General features: G+C 42.2%; 2 protein-coding genes across 2 annotated transcripts; one reads left to right on the top strand and one right to left on the bottom strand.

Annotated features, from left to right (window-relative positions):
- The first annotated feature begins 4,091 nt into the window (after nt 1-4,091).
- Nucleotides 4,092-7,598, top strand: LOC109512439 (uncharacterized). The gene is made up of 4 exons (XM_019864217.1): nt 4,092-4,844; nt 5,433-5,684; nt 5,906-7,061; nt 7,134-7,598. Exons 2-4 carry the CDS (start codon nt 5,531-5,533, stop codon nt 7,318-7,320), a joined length of 1,497 nt encoding a protein of 498 aa, XP_019719776.1. The 5' UTR covers nt 4,092-4,844; nt 5,433-5,530; the 3' UTR covers nt 7,321-7,598.
- A 987-nt stretch (nt 7,599-8,585) lies between these two features.
- LOC109512408 (serine/threonine-protein kinase 36-like) lies at nt 8,586-15,364 on the bottom strand. Its single transcript, XM_019864148.1, has 20 exons — nt 15,014-15,364; nt 14,787-14,927; nt 14,525-14,602; nt 14,317-14,447; nt 13,984-14,233; nt 13,806-13,899; nt 13,582-13,731; nt 13,392-13,497; nt 13,193-13,310; nt 12,962-13,093; nt 12,702-12,878; nt 12,512-12,603; nt 11,948-12,011; nt 11,733-11,843; nt 11,574-11,648; nt 11,382-11,493; nt 11,158-11,284; nt 10,888-11,056; nt 9,586-10,482; nt 8,586-9,515 (listed from the first exon to the last, which is right to left on the bottom strand). The coding sequence occupies exons 1-20, from the start codon at nt 15,095-15,097 to the stop codon at nt 9,396-9,398; spliced, it is 3,228 nt and encodes a 1,075-aa protein (XP_019719707.1). The 5' UTR covers nt 15,098-15,364; the 3' UTR covers nt 8,586-9,395.
- Nucleotides 15,365-15,480: the final 116 nt, after the last annotated feature.

The following is a 15,480-nucleotide window of genomic DNA, read 5'->3' as shown; positions in this document are numbered from 1 at the left end:
AATAACCTAAAGTCATCTCATGAGCTGCATGTGTTCCAATTTAAATAAACACACACACATAAATCTTTAGTTCACCGCAAATTGGCTATTTGCATAAGAACAATGAAGTTATTAAAATGAGTTAACTGGTTCGTTACCTCTGCTGTTGTCGAGTTATTGACCTTGTGAATCTAATTAAAACATCCACCTAATAATTCACTGATCATATCTAAAGAATGCTTAAAAACAAATGAAACTTCAAATAACCTGATGCGTATGATTCAATCGCAAGTAATTTCAACGATGTAAAAGAAATATCAAATACAAAATGTCTTTTCCTTCCTTTCTTACAGCAAATTGCAAATTGCAAAAAAAAAAAAATTGAGCGAATGCTACTATTCCCAAGTGTGATTCTTCTTTTGGTTCTGGTGCAAATCTGTCACTTGTATGTAACTGACAGATTTACACCAGAACCAAAAGAAGAATCACAGACGTGTGGCTTAAGTGTGTAATGAACTCATCGCAGTGCAATATCTGAACAGACGTCAATCACAGAAATACATCTAACAGGTGCTAATTCCATTCCGCACATGAACGGTTACATCCTCCGAATTTGAAGTGAAAACGGTTGCTGATTAATTCATTGAACAAATCTGCCCTCCGTTGGGTTAATGATCCGTAAACCGGGGCGATACAGATACGTATACCCGGGCCTCCGCACACCATTTCCACATCACTTGGCTTTCCTTTGACCTTGGGAGAGGTTTCACACAACTTTGAACCTCATGGTGCAGCCGGCAGAATAACAAACAGATTTTTAAGAGGGACGTGTGAGCTTATTAGCCCGCTTGATAAGTAGGACTGACTCCCAGGCTTATGGCTGGTGAAATACACGCACCGGCCGCAACATTAGGTACGCCCACGTAATCCAATGAATAATCTAATACGAGAGCTTTATCACGTTTATCATGTGATGTAAAGGCTTTTTTTTGGGGGGGCGGGGGGGGGGACAATCAAAACTGAGCCTGATTATCACCGGCTTGCAGGATGAGTCTCACAGGATTTTTTTTAAAAGAGGAAATTATTTGACTGAAAACACCTCAACACGTCTGATGAAATGGAGCTACCATCATCATCAGCTGTCAAAGATTTCCTCTCCGACATCCTCAGCTCAGACATTTGTAACATATAAAGCTCCACATCACGACATGAGATTGGACTCATTTGGGTCATTAAGGAGAAATATATCCTGCCTTGCCCCAGACGTGCCCACACACACACACACACACACACACACACACACACACACACACACACACACACACACACACACACACACACACACACACACCCACCCACACACACACACACGCACACACACACACGCACACGCACACACGCGCGCACACACACACACACACACACACACACACACACACACACACACACACACACACACACACGCCAGATGAAAGCATCTTCCACCAAGCACAGGCAGTACCGTTACCCTCTCCCTTCGTTTGAAGGCGAAGCTAAATAAATGTCATTAATTCAAAACGGGATACACAAATCATTAAATCACAATACAAGAGACCTGTTTTTGGATTTCATGGCAACAACGTTATTATATCCGGAGGGGGAACAACACACGCCGAGCAGCGCTGACCTAATGAGGCCAACCAAAAAACATCTCTACGAACAAGACGGCGGCACACAATGCCGTCGCTTTTGATTTCACTCACTGGCAACTATAAAAGTGAATAACTTGCTAAAATCAAAAATAAAGCAAATATAGCTGCTGTACATTTGGCTCAGACAATTTTTTTTTGTAAAATGAAATAAAATCTATCTGCAATGAAAAAATCCTAAACTATGATAACCTCGGCATGTATTGGTCATTGTTGCATGACAAATAATATCATCATTCTCTTCTATTGCCATGACAGGTCAACAAAAGTAGTAAGGTACACTACAAAATTAAGGTACACTAAAAACATTTTTTTCTAATTTATGGGACTCTTACATTTGTCATAAATATACAGTCAATGTGCAAGTAACAGCTTAACTGATAAAATAGAGAGCGGGAGGATAACATAAACCAGCGGAAAGACTTTTCTACTATTCCATGTTGTGTCGCGTGCATGAAGCGTACGTGATGAATGAATATTGTCAGTGTGAAATTTAAAAGTGAGAGACGTTTAGTCTCTGGGGTTTCATTGAGTGTTACACAAGACACAGCAAGACCATACGGGAAAATTGAGAACAGTGAAAAACTTTTTGGCCACCGCAAGCTTTCTTGCTTGAGAAACTGTCATGCAGTTCTATGAGCCATGTAAGTGTAATTAGGTGACAAGTTAAAGTGAGGATAAGGGGACACACTAAAACGAAAATATTTTTATCCTCAAAACTACTCCATGAAAATGCACATTGCATTACTGACACTCTCTCCAACTGCATTATGTCTTGAACATTTAACATTCAATGTGTCTTGGCACCCCAAATAAAAAACAAAAAAACAAATCTACCAGTGACAAGTTGCAACGGTGCTGCGTTTTCATGCTATGTTCAAAGTGTGGTAAAAGTTGAGGACAATAAATTGTGAAACGGCTGATGATGAAACGATGGTGTAACTCTCACTAACTTGCCATACGTGCGCTTGGCATGCAGCATCCACTCTTCTGACTTCTCTTGCCATCTTACCCAACCATTAAAGCTTGTGTCTGGTAACCTTATCTTGGGCCTGATCTGCAGTTACTATATGTTATTATTACTCTCTCAGCAAAAAAAAAAAAAAAGTTGCTTTGGGGTAGTGGAATGAACCACAGTACGATCTAATGTACAATAGCCAACTTCGTGCCAGGTGTATTTTTTTAAGATGCTTAAGTGCTTCCATGAACGGCACCTCAGTTTTCTCTCAAGATGCACAAACAGGAAGCTCTCAGCGGACCAATTAATGCAGACGGGAGAGGCAGTCAGCGATTTCCTGGGAGATTTAGACCTACAACTCATATAAATCTAGTCTCCATTACCACTGCATTTATCTCGATTGCATCAGGTTTCTACAAATCTCGTAGTAGATACAACACAGTGGACACAACGCTTGAGCTGCTCATCTAAAAAAAAAAAAAAAAAGTGGGATTTGACTGCAGATTAACACGGACATTGAGGATTACGTTTTTCAACATTTTGTCTACGATGTTATTCAAGAAGATCCTTTGCGAATAATTTAACTCCATCTGTATTCAAAAGGCATGTTCCTTTTGCCAAGCCACGGGGGATCATGTGACTGAGTGCAATCAACTCAAGTGAGACAACTCAATTTGCTTTACTGTAATCAATGCAAAGACATACCAGAGTAACGACCTAAATGCATCCTGTCAATGTGGCCAAAATGCAAATTGCTGCAAAGATGGCGGGGAAAGGCCAGTTAGTTTGGCAAAGTGATAATTGCATGGAGAAGAAACTCAGCAAATGAAATAGTTGGGAGGGGAAGAGCGGAAACAGAGGTAAGATGGATGACAAACAACGTGAAGGGAGAGGAATGCAAATCCCATGGCAACAGCAACCGGAAAACAAGTTTAAAATAGGGGCAGTGTCCACTATTACTATAGCAACAGAGGAAATGGGATTTGCAGAATGGAAGAAAACAAAAAGCTCTCACGTAATTCTTAGGGAATCACTGTCACTTTATAAGACTAATAATACACCAGTCTTGTTTATTAATACTCTTATGGTGTTTTTGAAACTATAAATTTAATATAGCAAATGAATCTGATGTTCTCAGTTCAAAGTATTGATTTAAAATGAGAATAAATATTCAAGCAAAACCATATGATAAGTGACAGTGTTATTCATTTTGCTCAGTCGGCCTAAACTTCGTGTTTACTGATTGGTTATTCATAACATCAACAAGTGAAAGCTTTCGACGGATTAAAAATCTCATCCGCCGGCTTGTTTACGAGAACCATGTGCACCCGCTGCACCCAGGAAGACGAAGACAACAGCGCGGTGCTTCTACTTGCCGACCAACGACCAATCAAAATTCACACACAGACCGATTCAACCAATCACGGTGCGGGAGCTTGGTCACGGGCGGCCAATAGACACCGAGCACGGACCACTGATGCAAGAGATATGCAACAGCTATCCCATTTCTTACACATCAGCTGTACGTAGTACGAGTTTGTAACGATGATGGCTATTTTAAAACAATAACACCGGGCGTTAATAAGTAAAATGTGGTCTCGGACCGAGCCCGTGGTTGTGTTCTCGCGAGATTTTTTCCCCCGGAAGTGGAAGTGAATATAGGGTGACAATACGCAGAACAACAATCGTCCGGCGTGAAAATGACAATTATTACATTATAAACACTGTCAAATTAACATCGGTTAAAATCGGTTCCCAATGATGACGTAGTTGCTGTCATTTTGGTTCCTTTGCCCGACTTTAACAGTAATGACTCCCACTTCTCCAGCTTGCACGTTTTACTGACGTACTAAAAATGGCAGAATACATTTACAAATTATTTTATGAATTTCAATGAGCTGCCAGTGTTATTTTGCCCAAAAGCAACGCGTATTGGACGGCTGAGCTTGTATAGAGACACGGAGGAGGCGGATACAGAGCCGGGTGGGGTGACGTCATTGGTTGCTACGTGAACGTGACCCTGATGCCTTCACAACGAGACGCTGCTGCCCAGTTTACCCCTCGATCGCCACGCTGCAACAACCACTCGACATCCTCCTCTGCGCCGAGTTGGCACAATGGCTTTTTAAATTTTACAAAAAGTCGTAACCGAGAAGACGCCGTGCTTTGCTTTGGCAACGCACCCCAAGCTCTCTATACTATTTCTCTGCAAGAATGGAGTAAGTAACTCTTACTTTGCCTTCTTTGTTATTGTGCAACTTTTTAATCGTACGCTCCTGTCTCGCACACGTCTATTTACGTTGCTGTTTATATAGATTACGGTGCTTTTAGATAAAGTTCCCATTTGGGCTGTTTAGATAACGCCATACTGTATCTGTTTTATAATGATATAACAAAAGATGGAAACATGAATATATGAATTTACCTTGGCTTTTTGCCTTATATGTTCCCAGTATAGCTAATATGCTGTCACATGGTTGTCATTTAAGCAGCTGAAATTCTTAAGTGATTAATTTGAAATGACACAAAAGGCTTTAATCCAATTTAAAGATCATCTCATTCTTTGTGCCGGGTGGCTCACTCACAGGGAGCTCCTTGACAACCAACAGACTCATGACAGCCTCATACTTCCCAAGTGGCTTTAGGATGTCATGTGTCAAGTGCATGTTGGTAAAAGAAGCCCACGGGGACAGATCTCTCTTGCTGTCTAATTTTCATGATTTTTCTCATCCCCATTCACTTGCATGATGCATTTTGCATCCACACCCGTTTCTCAACACTGTCTCCGATCCATCGCCCTCCTCTAGGTTTCACTATGCCCACCCAGCTCTGCTCTCTGTGGCCCAGCTGTCAGACCCCACCAGCTCCCAGCATATGCTCCGACTTGGCCTGAACCGAAGTGCCAATGGACAGAATGATGATGGCGACACCGGCTCCTGTTTGGAAGTCTCTTCGTGCGTGCCCGGCAGACCTCCTCGCTCTCTCTCACCCACAGGCTAACCACAGCCAATCACAGGGGTGCAGGGGGGAGGTGTCAGAGGGGAGTCAGCACTTAATTGGTGAGTTGCACTAAGTGGGCTTTTTTATATTTTGCCACATCTCAGGTGGGCTCGGCACTGCAGCACATCCTTCCTTGCCAGACAGTAAGTAACGTGGCTCAAATACAGCAAGACTTGCTTTGACCCTCGCCAACTTTTCAGTTTTTTCTTTTTCAACGGAACATTTGAATTGCTGTCTATTCGTGGAATATTTACATTGCAATCTGATCATTTGTCAACAGGTGATGTTCTCACCGACTGGATGACGGAAGAAGTCGACTTCTCCTCATACCTCCCGAACCCTCCCTCCCCTCCTTCCTCCACCAATGCCTCCCTTCCCCCGTCACCCCTTCAGAATGATATCCACGTGCCCTCCGACTTAGAGGTTATGACCTCTCTGCTGCAAGAGGAACTTGCCCAACTGGAAGACTACTTCCTGTCCGAGCCACTGCCAGAGAAAGGTCCCAGGCTGGGAAGATGTGACCGGGGTTCGCTGCTGACGGGTCCTCAGCCGTTCAGTCAGCTGCCCTGTGCGTCGTACTCCGCACCCAACCAATCGGAATCCAGCCCGTTTCTGCTCACCCTGGCAAGTGGAGAAGTGGACTTGCTCGGTGTGTGTGGCGGGCCGGTAGGGCGGTCCAAAATTCCCAGGCACACCCCGTATAGCTGCGGTCGCCCCAGCCCGTGCGCTAGGAAAAGAATCCCAGACAGCGTGAGGTTAAGTGAAGGTTACGACCACAGTTCAAGTTCCAAAGGAATCAACTCAGGTAACTCAACACTCAGTTATTGCTGTGTGGAAGAAGAGCAGTTAGTCGGGAAAGGCTACTGTCTGGGCAGTGCGGTCGAGCTCCGAAAATGCGCCATTCTCGCAAAAGAAGACAAAAACTGCTGCTTCAATCACAACGCTGTCGGCAACGCAAAGGCGGCCACCGCCGCTGGCGGATTCCATTTTGGCGCATCGCTTCATGACCCGCCAAAGAAAGAAGATCTGTTGATGTACAGCATGAGAGAGGTGAGCGGCGGCACCGCTAACAGCGAGGTGCTGTCCGGCATCAAGACTGCCGTGGAGGTGCCAAAAGCGACAGTTTCTTGGAAAGCCCAGAGCAATGACAGTTGTTATCTTTCGGGTACGCCACAGTCCGAGACGTACCACAGCTTCTTCACCGAGCAGGTCAAAGCGGAGAATCTTCAGATAGGGCAGCATGACTTGCACTGTAATTTCCTGGAGGATCCTGGTCCAGAATGTCTTTTGATGGCGAGGGACAGTCTGAACTTGGAATCTTGCAGGTTGAAGGAAGACCACTGTGCCGTGAAATACGAATTTGATGTCATTCCCGCAGAAGGCGGAGGCGAGCGCAAACAGAAGAAGCGAGATCAGAACAAAACAGCCGCTCATAGGTAAAGTCCAGGTTCTTCTTGACCTCGTTCAATTTCGGGTGTGGGCGTCTTCATGTAATCTTTCATTTGCAGGTATCGCCAAAGAAAAAGGGCAGAGTTAGATTCGTTGGAAGAACAGCTTCACTGCCTGGAAGGGAGGAACCGTGAGCTGCGTGACAAGGCAGAGTCTGTCGAGCGTGAAATCCAGTACGTCAAAGACCTCCTGATCGAAGTTTACAAGGCCAGAAGCCAAAGGCTAAAGCAGGATGCAACAGGATAACCCCAAAGTCCCGCCAAGAAATCAGTACAGGGAAGTTGCGGAGCTTTTCATGTCATTTTGATTAGCCACGATTGAATGTTGCTTTATTTTTTAATACTTATTGCATGTTTAAAGAAAAAAAAAAAACACACACAAAAATCATCAAACCAAGCGACAGAACATTGCTTTTGACACTCTCCAACTCTTCAGGCCGGCAATGTTGTAATGACAATCATTGTGTCATGCTGTGTGAATCGCCTAATTAGAATAGGGTTACTTATTTCTATTAATAAAAAAAAAAAAAAAAAAAAAAAAAAAAAAAAAAACGAACAATCACGCCAGTTAAGATTTTGTTGGCCTTACTTTTTTCCCCCCCTCTTCCAATTTTTAAAAACAATTTCCAATAGAAAAGCTGAATGGTGTCAATTCATGTGGAACTCAATTTCTTCATTTCAAAATGAAAACATTTCGACTGCTTTCTTTTAAATTATGTTTAACTTCCCATCAATATTTTAATCTAGACAAAATGTGTCACAGATTTTTAATTGACCTGAATGCTAACATGCATCACTTTAACAAAAATGTCCGATACTTTTTTTCATGTTTAATATTACATAGTCAATTTAATTTAATTGTGCTGTTTTATTGTAAATAATATATTTTTTAAATGTTAGAGGCCGTTGATTGACTTTAGCTTTGATGCAGCAATACCGAATGAGGTTTTCATATTTTGAATAGGTGCTTTTTCCTGTTTTGCTTCCACTTTTGATTTTCCTGAATCTAGTTCCGATTCAATTTTATCATGAAGACTTTTTGATAGATTTGGAATTCCCTCCCTCAATTATATAACAAATGATACAGTATATTAACACAGCTCAGGATATACAATTTGTTATCCAGTAAACTATCTCGACCTTCCGAAATGCCCGAGGAGTAAATTATTCATGCGTCTTCCAGGTGAACTTAAAAATATTCCATTTATGCATTTTTCTTGTGGCTAGATATGGACACAATACTTTTGCTGCGTGTCTTTCTGCAAGAAAAAAAAAAATGTCGATTTTGGGATGAATCAGGATTCTTATTAACGCAACTCGTCTCATGAGCCTCAGGCTAATTGCACTAATTTGTACAAACTTTTATATGTTGAGCGAATAGAGTGTAATGGTCCTCGCTTTGTAGCAAATTAACTGAGAAAAGCCTCATTAGATAGTTTGTTAACGATGCGCCGGAATGCGTAACTTTTGATTTCCACTGCTGGGAGAAATCCTATTGGGCATATTTTTTTTCCTATGCATTTATTTGAAAACAATCTTGAATATAAGCCAAGATATTATTATCTATTCAATTTACAAGACACTAAATCCCATGGCTTTGCCTCCTTGCGGTTGTACTGTCGAGTCAAGTCGTAGTTAACAACGGCCGGCAGCACAATTCAAAGTCACGGGATCTCATATTCTAAATAAAATGTTCTGATTTAAATTCCACTTCATCATCAAACCAGCGTGTTTGCCTATCATTGACTTTTTCCATTAAAAATAAAAATGTGGCATTATAAGTCCTGTATGTGTGTGTCATTTTTTTACAAGCTGAACCAAAGATTCATTTACAGGAATCGCAAGGCGTAGAATGAGTCAATTTAAAAATGTTTTTGCATGATTTTAAGTCCATCTGGCTCCGTCTGAACTGAAATTATTCAGAAGTATAATCAGTACTTGGCTCTGTTTTTTCATGTTTTCTCAAAAAAAACCCACAGTGGCCATTATTTTAGGAGGGCGATGACATAGAGACAGAGAAGCACTCACACTCACCTTTACACTGTCACAAGTAGGAACTAAAGTCACTCCGCCTGCACTGTAATCAGGCGAGTGAACACTAATGGCCACATGAGTTCCCCAAATATAAAGTACAGTATATCATGAAACCATTTTTTCTCTAAGATTTTGTACCCTGTGAACTATTTGAGAGAAGATTGATATTTTTGAGATTTTTTTTTTTGTTGCTACTCTTACTGCAAAATGATAGCTTGAAATTATATAAACATTGCAATATGCTTGACTAGGTCTTTTTCGGGCAGACACAACAAAGACAAAAGAACATTAGGAATTTGAATCCGTCTTATCTGTCTGGAGCTGTCTAAGAAGAGGAAGATAGTCACACTGGAGAGGTGCACGCTGGGCCTGAAGTAGTTGTCCTCTGGCATCCAGTGATATTAGGACCTTGGAATAAAGAAATACGATCAGACAAAATCTGCAGGGATGATATTAAAACGTGCGCTTCATTCATTACCTGTCGTAACGCCTCCTGCTGCGTGTACAAGCTTAAAGTTGCAATGGCGGCTTCTCTCACTACATTGTGCGAATCTGCGCACGCCGCTCTCAGAAGTCGTCCGGACACGCTTTCTTCCAGCAGCTCGGGTACAGTGCCTGGAACATGTAGCAGGTTTCCCAGAGCGGCGCAGGCATGGAGACGAGTGTGGGCGTCGGGGTCAGAGGTCAGTGAGGCCAGTGTGGCCACTGTCATCCTGGCTTCTTCTAGCCATTGTCTCATCTCATCATCACCGAGCTTGTTCTCTATTGTCCCCCTGTTCGAAGCCTTGAGTGCTTCGTCGTGTTTCAGTTTTAGCCACTCTGGAGTGTTGCCTAAATTTCCATTGCACTTTCCTGCCTTCACGGCGATATAACCCAACCATTTGCCAATTGACAAGCAAGCCGCCTGCCGTACGTGCACATTAGAATTCTCAAGAAGGTCTATCATGCTTTTAAAAATATCAAGTTGTAAATTGGGCAATGTGGGCAACCCGAAGGGATACATATTCCCCAAAACCTTGCATGTGGCGGCCCTGACTGGGTCGTAAGCATGAGTGAGTGCTCGCTGCAACACGGACAATTCAATGTGAAGCCGGAGGTGACCAGAGTGAGGGCAAAAACGGGTGATGAGGTATAATAGAGAGAGGAGTTCTACGGCAGAGTCCCCGAGCTCATCCAGTTGCAGCAAATCGGAGAGCAAAGAACTGGCGGTTCTGGTGGGTGTCTGCTGACCGGATGGAGTGAGTGCCGGCGCGGAGAAAAAGACAGGAGCGGTTTTACTGAGGCGGAAAACAAAACGTTGACGGTCGCGCAGCAACAAGCAGCGCAGAAGTGACAGTGGCAGCTCCACTAATGAAACAGGGAGAATTTGAATCACCTGCCAAAGAATGAAACACACACACACACAAAAAAAAACCTGACATCAATATATGACAGATCAAAAACAATACTACAAATAACAGGAGAAATACAGAAAAAAATATGATGCCTGATGTGAGTCATTTACAAATGTCCTCCTTTGTTGCATCACTGGATAATGTTTGCTCCAACTGTCAGTGTGCACCCAATTAGAGCACCTCTGTATTGAGAACTTGAAATGAGAACATAAGGAACAAAACTGTCCAAAACTTGGATTCCAAATAGTCTCTTGTGCCAAAACAAAATCTTTCATTGATCTTGCAGTCTTGTGATATCTCTTATGATATGAAATACTCTATTCACATTTCAAGATTGACACTGTTATTTTTGTGGTTCTTTTGTTTGAACATCGGGACATACTAACCCGCAGAAGCCCTCGGACAACACCACCGTTGTCATACAACTGCAATATCCTCGATCTGCTGTGTGAATTCAATTCCAAAGCAAATGGAAGGCACAGGAAGTGGCAGCTCAACTCGATTAAGCTCTCGCGATTCTCGAGTGGATCTGGGTTGCCTTCAGCGAATATAGAACTGTGGGGGATTAAAATAAGTCAAGTTTTACTTGAGGCGATGCTCTATACTGGCAAAAATGACATTTTCACAAGAAATTTGAACCAAATCAAAACACCAACCATTCAGAGCTCAGCAGCCAGCCAAGAGTAGATACAAATGTCGATTTGCTCTCAGAAAACAGTGAAATATAGGAAGACGGATCCTTGGAGAAGACCAACAATGAGACGGACAGAAGTAAATGCAGTCCTGAAAGAAGAAGATCGTGGAAAACGAATAGAGCATTTTCATGTACGGTATAGCTTTTTGAGCTAATTTTCCCTTCACTTGAATTATGTTTGCTTACCATTTGTTGAACAGAAGTCCATGTCTGGCTTTTTCTTTGCCAGTGCAGTGCCAATTCCTTCCCAAAGGTGATCAAACATGAGGGGATCGCAATATAAAGAGCCATCATCATGCTGGGAGGGAAATCAAAAGGGACAAAGTTTTTCAGTGACTATTTCTCTAGTTGGCATCTTAGAAAAGAGGATTTGCTGACCTCAGAGAGACTGTGTCGTAGTAAAGCAAGGAGACCATCACAGAGTCCCCAGCCAGGCGGTCGTGGAAGTTGGGCCTGGCAAGTTCGGAAAAAAAAAAAAAAAAATGTCAGTACAAATGATAAATCCAACGCAATCAAAAAGTCAAAACTATTGTGTACCTGACATGAACCGGGGACAAGTTCTTTCAGCAAAGAAATGAGCCTATTCACATCAGCTTTAACAGCAATCTCATGCTGGCTAAACAGAGATAAAACACCTGCAGCCAGAGGCTAAAGAAGAAAAGACGACTTCATCAACAGTGTACAAAAAAAAAAAAAAAATAAGTCCACACAACAACTGTTTGTCTCTTGATTGTATTTCATTAAACACTTACGGCTAAGGGATTGAGTTCTGCTTGATTAAGAATTGTCATGAAGGGCTTGATGAGGTGTTCATGTCTACATGCAGAAACAATAATTGAGCTTCAGTATATGCGGGTATAAAAAGTCCACACACCCCTGTTTAAATGTCAGGTTTTTTTCTGCTCACCAGGATAATCATTTCATAATGTTTTACACAAAAGCTCCCGAAAACGTGTGGGGAAAATACGCAATGATCCCATGAAAGCAAGCCTGAATATTTTTTGGCCACATTTAACATGAGTGTGATTGTGATTGGTTCATTTGGAGCACAGTCACATCACAGTAATAAGAGGGTGTGCACACTTATGTTATTTCGGGTGTTTAGTTTTTTTTTTTTTCCTCTGTAGAAAACATCCCAAAAAATATAGCACCTATTGATGGTGGAAAATGTTTTAAAATTATTTATCTTGATCTTATTTTTTAGATCACAAAAAAACTGACATTAGAACAGGGGTGTGTAGACTTTCTATATCAACTGTGGAACAAGCACATATACAAACACGGCACTCGGCGGGAAGTAAAATGAATGATCAAACCTATTTTCTGTTTTTAACCCGTCATGGTTCTTCTCTATGTAGATGAGGAGTGCAACAATCATTTCTCCAAGCGTTGGAAGACTCCATGGCTGCTGCTCGGAAAAAAAACAAAACAAAAAAAAAACGTTCATAAGATGACATTTTTATCAGAAGAAAAATTGAAGTCACAGAATATGTCTCAATTTCCCACCTCAATGAAACGTGAGTTTTCCACAGAGCTGTCAACCAAGTCAATGAGGAGATATGGCAGTCCAAGTTCGCGACCAATGTGGTTTCTCATGGCAAGGTCAGAGGTCAAAACCAGGTTTTGTAGGACCTTCAGCGGAAGGTGAATGGATCGCATTTCTTTCAGGACGCCATCGTCTAGCTTTCAAATGAAACAAGACGAAATGAATGTGATTAAAAGAGATGTGACGTTTCATAGTTTTCTTGAAAACTGCCCCAAGTTACCGCTTGCTTGCACACTAAAATGGTGGATTTCAGTTGAACAATAACGGTGCTGTAGTCGAGTTGGTCTCGCGTTCGTCGCCTTGGATCTGACTCCTCAACAAGCTTCTGCCAAAAATTCTCGCTGTCAGATGTCTGAAAGAATAATTTTTCATTGACAACTTAGTCCTTTCATATCGCTTTTTTTTTTTTAATGAGCAGAGATGCAAATGGTCATGAATTAATTGGACTTACAATGGAACTGGACATTTTTGCAGTGACTTCAGGTTGGTTCTTGGATGCCCCTTGGTTTAGTCGTGGCCCGATTTCTATTGAGGGGAACTCGCGTTCGTAGTCCTGAGTGATTGGACCCCTACAAAAACAGTGAGTACAGTACACATAGTAAAGCTGGTATACCACAATCGAGGACAACATACACACATTTCATAAGGACCTTTTTTGAAGAGTGGATCTCATGTCGCTCAGGTTCTTTGGATATGCACTTGGAGGGGCTTTCAATGGCTGAATTGAGGGTGCAGAAGTATCTCGAGGGGGCGCTACTGTCAACGCAGAACCGGTTTCTTCACTTTTGGGTTCATCCATATTGCTTACTATTGCACTGTCAGCTGGTTTCTTTGCGTTACCTTTGCTTCTCTGTTCTTTGACCTTTCTCAGTATTTTGCTCTCCCCAGAGTTTTGCGACATCTTTTCTGCCATTTGTTTCAGTTTCCGTGCCAGCATGTCTGGGTCAGGGGTGACCGTCAGAGGACTGAAAACACCCGTGTCTGGAATCACTGCCAACACATCACTAGGTTAGGTACCTGTATTAAGTACAAGATGGAGTCTTAAAACATTTCCATGTTGTCACCTAGAACACCATCAGCAACAAAAGGATGATGCAGGAGGTCTGGCCATGACAGTCGCTTCTGAGGGTCTTTGGTCAACAAACCTTTCAGGAAACTCTGAAAATACACAAACACACAAACATATCGTGTATATTTGAGCAATACATTGATAGGACAAATAAGGCTGTAGTTGCATTGTACCATGCATGTGCTGCTCATCGTGTCTGGCCATTTGATGGGGTCTTTCACAATGATCTGCACCAGGTGGAAGATGGAATTAGTGTAAAATGGGGGCACCCCTGTGTGGAGTTCATAAAGAATGCAGCCCAGTGACCAGAGGTCAGCGGTGTGGTCATAAGGCTTCTCCGCCACCAACTCAGGGGACATATACAGGGGTGTCCCCTTGATAGAAGTCAGCACCATAGTGGAGACGCTCATTGCCCGAGCAAACCTAATAAGGAATTGCATCAAATTCATTTTATGCAGATTTCATACATCTACATGTCTTGCCATCATGTTGATAAATGTACGTACCCAAAGTCACATAGTTTCACGACGCCGTTTTTATCAAAGAGGATATTTTGGGGTTTCATGTCTCGGTGCAGGATACGGCGGGAGTGCAAATAATACAGAGCTGAGACTAGCTGGCAGGCGATCTCACAAACCTCGAAGAAATAAGAGAATAGAAAAATGTTCAAAATCTGATGTTGTGCTATATACAGTACGTGTAGAATACGAGTACCCGACTTTCTGGTAAACTCCCATCATCTTCAATAATCTGGAACAATTGACCCTCTGCATACTCGGTCACAACAACAACCTATTAGAACAGGTAAATTATGGTCACATGATCAGTTGGCGTGTAGTTTAAAGCGGTCCTCTCTGCCAGCCACCTGTAGTACTAGATTGTGCTCAGTAATTTGTGTGACGTTTCTGTTTGGTGGTGTGCCGTAAGAGTATTCAAATGTAAAATACAGCATGCGCAATTTGGCCCGAGAACACACCTCCGTTTCGGTCTCAAAGCTGTTATAAAGTTTCACAATGTTTGGATGCTGAAGGTTACTCATGATTTCAATCTCCTTCTTGAGGCTTTGCAGCTCTTTATTTGAGCGTCCCATCTTGGGCATGAACTTCAGAGCCACCACCTGCACATGGACGAACAAATAAAACAATGCCAACAAGTTGGGAGGAAACACAAGGTCTGTAAATCAAAAATTCGAGAGCAACTTACCTGGCCCGTAAATTTCTTCATTCCTTTATGAACTCGGCCAAACGAGCCCTCTCCCACAAGTTCTAAAATGTGATAGGAATTCATATTGGCTTCGCAGGTGGGCTTGGCTTCGTGAACGAGCACTTCACCGAGAAGTCGTTGATCAAATGGAAACGTGAACGAAATTACCTTATTTTAGGGCGGGTATAGTTTATATGTTTTTGACACTTATTAAATTTGCACACGATAAATTAAAATACTCGTGTGCAAATCCAGCTGCCGTGTCACAAACGCACCGATATAACATTTCAAATCGAACTTTATTTAATATGTTCTGATATAAAAACATGTTTGAAAATTTCAGTATTTGATTTCATTTGAAATTACCTTTTATTTTATATTTACTTAGATTATTCCGCGAGGAATCAAATCAGGCATTTTTTTAGGTCAGCTGTTATAAGGGGGCCCTCAGAGTAGCAACCAAGGGC

The sequence above is a fragment of the Hippocampus comes genome, unplaced genomic scaffold (genome assembly GCF_001891065.2).
Source record: "Hippocampus comes isolate QL1 unplaced genomic scaffold, H_comes_QL1_v1.1 scaffold57, whole genome shotgun sequence".
NCBI lineage: Eukaryota > Metazoa > Chordata > Actinopteri > Syngnathiformes > Syngnathidae > Hippocampus > Hippocampus comes.
The sequence above is the reverse complement of the archived record's forward strand: the minus strand, read 5'-3'. Positions and strand labels throughout refer to the sequence as shown.

Bases quoted from the DNA above. Each gene is read 5' to 3' on its own strand.
- LOC109512439 (XM_019864217.1), top strand. From the start codon at position 5,531: ATGGACAGAATGATGATGGCGACACCGGCTCCTGTTTGGAAGTCTCTT. The intron at 5,685-5,905 runs GTGAGTTGCACT...ATTTGTCAACAG, and splicing joins GGGGAGTCAGCACTTAATTG to GTGATGTTCTCACCGACTGG. The intron at 7,062-7,133 runs GTAAAGTCCAGG...TTTCATTTGCAG, and splicing joins AACAAAACAGCCGCTCATAG to GTATCGCCAAAGAAAAAGGG.
- LOC109512408 (XM_019864148.1), bottom strand. From the start codon at position 15,097: ATGAATTCCTATCACATTTTAGAACTTGTGGGAGAGGGCTCGTTTGGC. The intron at 14,448-14,524 runs GTACTCGTATTC...TATTTCTTCGAG, and splicing joins GGAGTTTACCAGAAAGTCGG to GTTTGTGAGATCGCCTGCCA. The intron at 13,311-13,391 runs GTCCTTATGAAA...CTGTTTTTGTAG, and splicing joins AGATCCACTCTTCAAAAAAG to GGGTCCAATCACTCAGGACT.